The following is a 9464-nucleotide window of genomic DNA, read 5'->3' as shown; positions in this document are numbered from 1 at the left end:
CCTCCCCCCAGCTCTCTAGCCCTGAAATCCTTCCTGTGACCCCCCACCCCCCAGCTCTCTTTGTCCTGGGCAGCTGTCGCCCCCCCTGGCTGGGCTGTGTCCACCTGCGTGTGCCAGCTCATGGCCAGATGTCGGCTTCCTGACACAACTTGCTGCCCCCCTGGGGCATTTCTCCACAGAGACCCCATATGCATCAGTCTCCCCCAGCCCAGCACCTGGTAACCACTAAGCTCCTTTCTGTCTCTGAGGACTTGCTATTATGCATGTCCCATAGGGGGCTCCTACACCACGTCGTGGCCTTAGGGGTCTGGCCTCTCACCCAGCACCCTGTCTTCGAGGTTCATCGTGTTCTTATATGGACAATCTTCCAATGTGTGGATAGACCACATTTGCTTATCCAGGCAAGCCTTCAGCGGAATGTGCGAGTGCTAACTCACTTCAGCTGTGCCTGAGTCTGTGCGGCCCCATGGACTGTAGCCCACCAGGCTCCTCTGTCCATGGGGATTCTCCAGGCAGGAATACTGGAGTGGGTTGCCGTGCCCGCCTCCAAGGGATCTTCCAGACACAGGGATCAAACCTGCGTCTTTCACGTCTCCTCACTGGCAGGCATGTTCTTTGCCGCTGGTGCCACCTGGGAAGCCCGGCCCTTTAGCAGACCTCACCTCAGTGTAAGGCAGCTTTCCTTCTAGGGGACCCCTCCCCAGCTCAGTGAACCGCAGACCCCATCTAAGCTCTTCCACCAGCCCTGCGAGCGGCGTCTCTTTGCTATCGCCCTGTGGCCACTTCTGGGACTGCACCTTCTTGGGTCCAGGGCCTCGCCAGCTCTTGTCTGCCCACCGCCCACCAAGGCACCTCTCCTGCCGGTGCCCCCGTCCTCGTCCTGAGCTGCCACAAACCCCCTCTGCACACAGCAGAGCATGTGCTAGCCTCCTCCAGGGCGCTGAGGCCTGCAGGACGCGATGGAGGCCCTGGCCGCAGTGCCCGGCCCACTGTGTGTGTGGGGCCCCCACTGAGCCGCTGCTGTCTGGGCCTGCGGTGCCAGGCACTCAGGGCCACCTCAGGCCGGATGTGGCCACACACACCTGCCCGCAGGCAAATGCATGCTGTGAGGGTTCCAGTTGGCAGACCTGGGGGTCACAGCGACTTGGGCCTGACCCTCGTTCACTCACAACGGTCAGTGGGCAGCGTCCACCGCCAGGCCCCGCACTCCAGGCTTGGGAAACAGAGGCCAATGGCTGGCCTGCAGGCTGCTGCAGTTCCTGTCGTCTCGGGGTTCACAGGAGAGCAGAGAACAAATAAACTCAGGAGAGAGCTGGAACGGTGCTAAGCCCCCAGGACACAGACCAGCGGTGGGCTGGGTTTGAGGAAGGCTGCTGACTAGGCAGAGTGTGAGTAGCAGGGACTCTGGTGAGGGGCTGGACAGGACCAGAGGGCCCCTGGGCCGGAGGGTATGAGCAAGAGGCCCCAGGCAGGCGGGGAGCGGGCTGGGCTGACTGCTGGGGAGCTGGGCAGCACTGGGCTGGGCTGGGCGCCGGTTTGCGCTTGGGGAGTTTCCACTCGGGGCGGGTTTGTGCTCTGCACCACAGTGACTCAGGAGCGTCTCAAGCAGGGACGCACCAGACTGATGCTTTACAAGTCTTGCTCAGGCTGCTGTGTGGAGAGTGGACTTCAGAGATGAGGGGGCTGGGGAGGCAGGAGGTGAGCGGGCATCTAGAACTCGTGATGGAGAGTCTCCAGACCCCGGCAGGGAACAGGCTGGTGGCGGGAGCGTTCTCTGTGGCCTTGGAAGCCGCCCCACACCTGAGGCTCAAGGGGGTCCGTGGGGGGCCTGCAGGCTACAGTGACCTGTCCCTCGATCCCTGCTTGCTCTCACTCCACAGTTCTGTGGTGAGAGGTCTGACCTCTCCCTGCCACACTCGGATCTTACTTGGGGGCTTCGGACACATTGTCTCCCTGCCCCTCAGCCCAAGAACTGGCATCTGGGAGAAGAGTTCATACAGTCTACCCGCCTACCTATCCACACTCAGTTCAGCTCAGTTGCTCAGTTGTGTCCGACTCTTTGCCACCCCATGAACCACAGCACGCCAGGCCTCCCTGTCCATCACCAGCTCCCGGAGTCCACCCAAACCCATGTCCATTGAGTCGGTGATGCCATCCAACCATCTCATCCTCTATCGTCCCCTTCTCCTCCTGCCTTCAATCTTTCCCAGCATCAGGGTCTTTTCAAATGAGTCAGCTCTTCCCATCAGGTGGCCAAAATATTAGAGTTTCAGCTTCAACATCAGTCCTTCCAATGAACACCCAGGACTGATCTCCTTTAGGATGGACTGGTTGGATCTCCTTGCAGTCCAAGGGACTCTCAAGAGTCTTCTCCAACACCACAGTTCAAAAGCATCAATTCTTCAGCTCTCAGCTTTCCTTATAGTCCAACTCTCACATCCATACATGACCACTGGAAAAACCGTAGCCTTGACTAGACAGACCTTGACAAAGGAATGTCTCTGCTTTTGAATATGCTTTCTAGGTTGGTCATAACTTTCCTTCCAAGGAGTAAGCGTCTTTTAATTTCATGGCTGCAGTCACCACCTGTAGTGATTTTGGAGCCCAGAAAAATAAACTCAGCCACTGTTTCCACTGTTTCCCCATCTATTTGCCATGAAGTGATGGAACCAGATGCCATGATACTCGTTTTCTGAATGTTGAGCTTTATGCCAACTTTTTCACTCTCCACTTTCACTTTCATCAAGAGGCTTGTGAGTTCCTCTTCACTTTCTGCCATAAGGATGGTGTCATCTGCATATCTGAGGTTATTGATATTTCTCCCGGCAATCTTGATTCCAGCTTGTGCTTCCTCCAGCCCAGCGTTTCTCATGATGTACTCTGCATACTAGTTAAATAAGCAGGGTGACAATATACAGCCTTGACGTACTCCTTTTCCTGTTTGGAACCAGCCTGTTGTTCCGTGTCCAGCCTGTCTACACTGTATAAGCATGAATACATGCTGTGGTCCACAGTTAGAAGTTTATTTACTTGGCTGCACCGGGTCTTACTTGTGGCATACAGGACCTTTAGTTGCGGCACGTGGGAGGAATCGCACCTGGAGGAATTCCTGCAGGAGGAATTCCTGCACCTGACCAGGAATCGAACCTGGACCCCTGCATTAGGAACACGGAGTCTTAGCCACTCAACCCCCAGGGAAGTCTCTAGTTTACACTTTTTAAAAGTTGAGGTGTAGTTTACACGCTCTGGAATTCACCCTCTTTGGTTTTAAGTTTAGACAAACGCACCACAGTCCATCACCCCAGCGTCTCCGCCAGCCCCTTTGTCGTCAGCCAGGCCCGTCTGTCCTTGAGGATTCCCATGTTCTGCAGCCACAGTCTGCACCCCTCCAGGCCGGCTTCTGTCACCCAGCGTGGGCATCTGGGGTTTGCCCTGGGTCAGTGTGTCTGGAGAGGTCTCATGCCCAGAGCATTGTGCATCCTGCCCCCTGAACGGCATTTGGTCATTTCCGTTTTTTAGGGATTGTCAATAAGATCTCATGACCAGCCACCAGCAGGTTTTGGCTAAAGTGTGTCTCATTTTTCTTGGGTAAATATCTAGGCTTGTGACTGTCGAATCACATGGTATTTGAATGTTTTCCTTCATAGGATCTGCCGAGCCGTCCCCAGGGTGTCGCACGCTCTTGGTTTCCTGCCCTGGTGGTGACCACCAGTGTCTCCGGTTTGGAACCAGAGTGGCCAGCCTGCCGGTCTGCCGTGGCATCTCCTTACAGTGAACGAATGCCCATGAGCCTCTCTGCTTGGCTTTACTTTCTGATTTGGAATCTTTTCAAATATTTTGCCTGTTTTTTTAACTGTTTTTTTTTTTGAGTCTTGAGAGTTCTCTATAGATTCAGGATTTAAGTCCTTTATCAGATGGATGTTTTGTAAATATTTGCACAGGAAGGCTTTCACTGCCTTCTGTCCCAGGACTCTGGGATCTGGGTGAGAGCTGGCGCCTCCTGAACCCAGTGGAGGCGGTGAGCCGGAGCCCTCGGCCCTGACCCCCTGCTCCTCCCCACCCCACTGGCCGATGAGGGTCCTTCTCCGACCCTGGACGCACTTCCACTGGGAGCACAGTGCTGGCCTTCCCTGGGGATGCCTGCCTCTGACCAGAGGACTCTGGGTGCCCCAGGCCACGTGCTGCTCCTCACATGGCGCCCCTGGGGTCCCCTGAGAGGACAGAAGAGGCCACCTGGAGAGAGGCCTGGCCAGCCTGCGGCGCCTCCCCGGCGACATTGTGGTCCGCACGCTTATGCAACCAGTGATAAGGTGGCCGTGACCCCATAATCCACCCCAGGTGGTGGCCCAGCCCCGCCCTCCCCACGGGCTTGCTGGAGGCCCAGCCAGGGGTCTGGAGGCAGGACTGCTCGGGCCTCGACATCACCTCTGTCCCCCTGAGACGAGGTCCCCAGGCCCGGCTGATGTGACTACGCTCCTGTGCAGGGAGGTGAGGGGGTGAGGACTCTGGGGGACCTGGGCCCCAAGGGGTAGCCTCCTGGCTGGAGCAACCTGACCGTGGGTGCTTCCCAGCGGCGCCCCCAAGGGCCCCGGGCTCCAGCCGCGTTGCCCACAGGTGCGCAAGGCCCAAGCCAAGTGAGAGCCCTCTGGAGCCCTCCCGGAAATGACCCCTGGAGCCAGTGGGGACACTCGGGCGATTGTGCCAAACAATGAACAAAGAGAGGCTGGCGTTTCCAGAACCGAGACGCCGTGCGCTGCCCAGGCGGCTCGCTGGCCCTGCCCCACTGCGGGCCGGGCTATAAAGCTGCCCACAGCAGTAGGGATGGACCAGTGCGGGGCCAGGGTCACAGACGGGGATGGGGGCCACGCTGCTGAGCTGCGTCCTGCTGCTGCTCTGGCCACCCTCGGCTCAGGCTGACGTGCTGGTGCAGCCAGATTTTGATGCCAACAAGGTACGACAGGCCCCCGTGCTGTGCCATGCGGGTGGGGGTCCGGGCTGAGCAGCCACTGGAAACAGGAGTGACCGTGTTCTAGCGGAGCCTGCCGCCTCCGTGGGACGCTTGCTTGGTGTCCTGGGCCTGCACACCCTTTAGAGTCCCTTCCATTTAACCCTGAAACAACCCTGTTGTTGGGTAGTTACTGACCCACTTCACAACTCAGAGAACTGAGGCTCCCAGTGGCCAGGACCCCTGCCCCAGGTGAGTGGCAGCACTGGGGCTCGGACACTCCGGAGACCCCCGGCCGAGTGGCTTCAGACAAATCTGTGGGCCTTGTGGCCCACTGTCCGGGTGCCAGGAGGTTCCGCCCCGGGTCACTGAGCTGTCTTGCAGTTCTCAGGCCTCTGGTACGTGGTCTCCATGGTCTCTGACTGCAAGGTCTTCTTGGGCAAGAAGGACCACCTGCTGATGTCCACCAGGGACATCAAGGCCTCGGCGGGGGGCAACCTCAGCGTCCACATGGAGTTCCCCCGGTGAGCGGGCGCGGGGTGAGCGGGCGCGCGGGGCCGGGTGGGCGGGGCCGAGAGTGAGCAGGCCGTGCACCCCCCAGGGCGGACGGCTGTAACCAGGCGGATGCGGAGTACCTGAGAGTGGGTGCCCAGGGGCACTTCCGAGTCCCAGGTAAGTGACCGCCACCCCCTTCTCCATGGGTGACCCTCCCCCATGCCCCTCCCGGGGCCCTCCCCTGCCTCCGCCTGGGCCCCGCCCCCTTTCCCGTGTGGGCGGATGCTCAGCGGTTCCGTTGTCCAGAGCCGGCTGTCTCCTCTGCAGCCTTGGGCTACCTGGACGTGCGCGTGGTGGACACGGACTACAGCTCCTTCGCCGTGGTCTACATCTACAAGGAGCTGGAGGGCGCGCTCAGCACCATGGTGCAGCTCTACAGTGAGGGCTCCCCCGCACCCCCCGACCCCACCCCCACCCACTGGGGCACCTCTTCAGGCCCTGCCCACCCCATCACAAATGGGTACGGCTGAACTGAGGGGCCTCTGAAGGCTGGGCACTCAGGCCAAAACTCAGGCCTGTCTCTGGCTGGAGACCCCGCCTCCCCTGCTTGGCCTGCGGCCTGACACCCTGAGCAGGGGCTGCGATACTATTCTGCTTTAATTTCTCGTGGGCTTGGCAGAGTGAACCAGGAGAGTTCCCCAAGAGGAGAGGCAGGGGTGAGGGCGGGAAGCTGGCTTTGGGAGCTGCAGGTAAAGGTGTCTGAAAGGGTGGGGCTCCGGGGCGCAGGGTCTGGGAGAGCAGCCAGGCACCCCAAGCTCCCAGGTGCCCTGTGTGAATTGGGAAAGGCTGCCCGTCTGTGCAGTTTCCAGTCCCCACTAGCCCCTCAGCCAGGCAGGCACTTTCATCAGTGCACAACCTGCCCAACCTCAGGGGGCAGACCTACCGCCAGCCTTCAGGAAAGGGCAGTGAGGCCAGGGGCCCCCATCTGCCCATGTCTCTCATCTCTGTGACCCACGGGGGTTCACAGCGGCCCCTGCTCTGCCCCAGGCCGGACCCAAGAAGCGAGTCCCCAGGCCCTGGAGGCCTTCCAGGACTTCTCCCCGACGGTGGGGCTGCCAGCGGACATGGTGGCCATGCTGCCCAAGTCAGGTACCCCTGAGAGCCCCGCCCCTGTCAAAGTCCCGCCCGGTCAAAGCCCCGCCCCTGCCAGAGCCTCGCTCCGCCCCCATTCCGGAGTCCTGGGAGGTGCCGGCCGGAAGTAGCCCTGTCTTCCAAGGGTGTGTTGGCCGGCTCGGGGGAGATTGGGGATGCCGCCCCCAGCGGGTCCCTTGGCATGGGGAGGGGCTGCAGGAGGCAGGGTGAAGTCCCAGCCAGCCCAGCCTCTCGGGACCCTCTGTCTTTCTACAGATGTGTGCTCCCTGGGGGACAGGGACGCACCCTGAGGGCTCCAGAGACCCAGTTTGGCCCTTCCCAGGTAGGAGCCAGGGTAACACCTCCCTCCGGCTCTCCAGGGCCTGTGTGCCGGGACCTCCTCCCTCTCACCTGCTGAGGTCTGCAAGTGCAGATCCCCCAGCATCCCTTGTTCTCCCTGGATGCTCACTCCTGTGCCTGCAGCCTCCACTTACATATCACCTCTTCCAGGGAAGCCTCTCCTGATTACCTAGGGCTGCCGTAGCTTAAAACAACAGGAATTTACTCTCTCATAGCCTAGAGGCTAGAGGTGCGGAGTCAAGGACGGGGCAGGACTGCCCAGAGGCTCTGGGGAGAATCCCTGCCTCTTCCAGAGGCTGTTGGTGCTGGCAATCCTTGGCCTGTCGACCCACCACTCCCATCCCTGCCTCGCCTGTTAAGAGGCCAGATTGCCTTCATATAAGGATACCCTAAATCAAGGGTGATGCCCTCTCAAGATCTTTAACAATTACATCTTCAGAGACCTTATTTCCAGATAAGGGCGTTTTCGGAGTTCCAAGTGGATATGGATTTGGAGGGGCATAATCCAGCCCAGTGCGCTCTGTGTCCCCATAGCCCCTGGCTTGCCCAGAGCATGGGGCGCTGCCTTGGGATTCCCGAGTCCTCATCCTCTCCCAAGGGCCCCACAAGGTGGGAACCGCAGCCTCCTGGCACAGGGCTGAGTCCCCAGGACCCCTTGGGACATGGATGCAGGTGGGCTCTTGGGGACGCCTTCTCCCAAAGTGGAGAGGAGACCATTGGGCCCCTCACCCCCCTTCCCCGTGAAGAACTTGGGAACCTACATGAGCAGTAAACCTCAGACAGGATGTGACATTCACCGGCGTCGGGAGGCACCCCTGCGGCCTCTCCTGGCATGGTTGGTTAGGTTAGGTGGGGGCTTCCAGAGTGGCCTGCGGGCAGCGGCCCTCTGGCCTTCACTTCATTCTGCTCCCCCGGCCAGGCCGAGTTTGCCCAGGGCTGCGCTGGGGGCATCGGGCTGCTGCAGCTTTCAGTGGGTCTCAATGATGCAGCCCAGGTCCCGGCTCCATCCCTGTTTGAGCCACGTTAGGGATCGGGTCACGTGCCATCAGGAAGGTTCTAGCTGCAGAGAGCAGGAGCCTGTCTGCCTGCTCTGTGCCCCACCCCCAGGATTATGTTAAAAAAGCACCTTTTAGGGTAAAGTGCACACCTACGTGGACCCCCTCTCCAGGGCTGTGTCTGCAGGCTCCTCGGGGTTAAGTGGCTGTTCCACCAGCCAGGGAGGTGGTGAGGCCCTGGGGACAGTGGCTGGGTCCCTGGGGAGCCCGGTAAGGGGGCGACACTGGGGGAGGGGGCCGCCTTGGGGGAGTGTTTCCATGGTTGCAGAAGCTTCGGTGGCAGAATCCACTCACCCTGCCCTTTAAGGGGATGAGTAGATGGGGCACCCTGCTGTGTGAAGCACCACTCAGGGGTCCCAGGAGTGACCGGACCTTTGCTGTCTGTGCAGGGAGAGCCGGAGCAGCGGGTCCTGTCACCCCAAGTGTCCTGACCCACGGCCCTCCAGCCCTGCGCCTTCCCGTCCCCCACCCTTCGCCGGCATCTCCTGGGGCCTCCCCCTTCTGCTCAATAAACAGATTCTGCAGTTTCGAGGGCCCTGGATTCTTTGGAGAGGCCGTTAGGGAGGGCCCTGGGGCCCCGCTGTGATCCGGGCTCCTGGAGCCACTGAGGCCGGGAGGCTCAGGGCTGAGGACGGGCACTCTGGCTCAGAGGGAGGAGGCACCGGCCAAGGGTGGCCCCCCGTAAGGTCTGCACCCATAAGCAGCATCTGGGTCCCCCAGCCCGGCTCCTGTGGGCTCATGGCCCCTGTGGGGATGCCGAGGTGCCCTGGGCGGCCCAGCCCCGCGGCTGGGCCTCCATTAGGGGCAGAACCCACAGAGGCAGAGCAGCTTCAGGGGAGCTTCGGGGTGCAGCTTTTCGGTGTTTCTTCCTGCTGTTGCTGTGACCTTGACCTTGGTCTCGTTGGTGAGCCTCCTTGAAGCTTGGGAACGGGTCACGGTCGTGGCCAGAGCACCCTGAGCCCCTCCCTGTGGCCCAGCCTGAGTGCCCCTGGATGGACCCTCGGGCCCGAGCGGAGAGCCTGCTGGGTGCCTTGTCTGCTCACAAGGAAACCGAGGCACAGAAAGGTCAGCAACTTGCACAGCCAGTGGCCCGGCTGGGGTCCTGTGGCCGGGCTCTGGGGCCTGAGCTCCCTGCTGAGCCTCGATGAGCTGGGGGGGCCGGAGCGCCCCACGCCCGGGGCCCCCTGTGGCTCCTGCCCCGACACCACGCCCCGTGGAGCTCACAGCATCCGGCTCTGCCCGATGCGCACACTTCAAAGGGCTGGCTGGGCCTGCGGCAGGGCAGGAAGGCACTGGACACCCTGCTTCACTGCTCGCGGGCATCCTGTAGCCCTGGCAGGGTGGAGCAGGAAGCTGTTAGCTCTGAGCGCGCCCATCCTTGCCTCGGGCTGATCACCCCAAGACAGGGGGTGGCCCTGGGCTTCCTGTCCTCTCTCCTCTGCCCGCTCAAGCCCCTGGGGGACTGAGCGGGCAGAGGA

The 9464-nt window shown here is 60.9% G+C and overlaps 1 protein-coding gene across 1 annotated transcript; it reads left to right on the top strand.

Annotated features, from left to right (window-relative positions):
* The first annotated feature begins 4847 nt into the window (after positions 1-4847).
* On the top strand, positions 4848-8515 carry LCN15 (lipocalin 15). The gene is made up of 7 exons (XM_010861453.1): positions 4848-4951; positions 5330-5469; positions 5547-5617; positions 5768-5878; positions 6488-6589; positions 6848-6914; positions 8376-8515. Exons 1-6 carry the CDS (start codon positions 4856-4858, stop codon positions 6880-6882), a joined length of 555 nt encoding a protein of 184 aa, XP_010859755.1. The 5' UTR covers positions 4848-4855; the 3' UTR covers positions 6883-6914; positions 8376-8515.
* Positions 8516-9464: the final 949 nt, after the last annotated feature.

Source organism: Bison bison, unplaced genomic scaffold (assembly GCF_000754665.1).
Source record: "Bison bison bison isolate TAMUID 2011002044 unplaced genomic scaffold, Bison_UMD1.0 scf7180017857815, whole genome shotgun sequence".
In the NCBI taxonomy this organism is placed as follows: Eukaryota; Metazoa; Chordata; class Mammalia; order Artiodactyla; family Bovidae; genus Bison; species Bison bison.
This window is presented reverse-complemented; position numbering and strand designations above follow the sequence as displayed.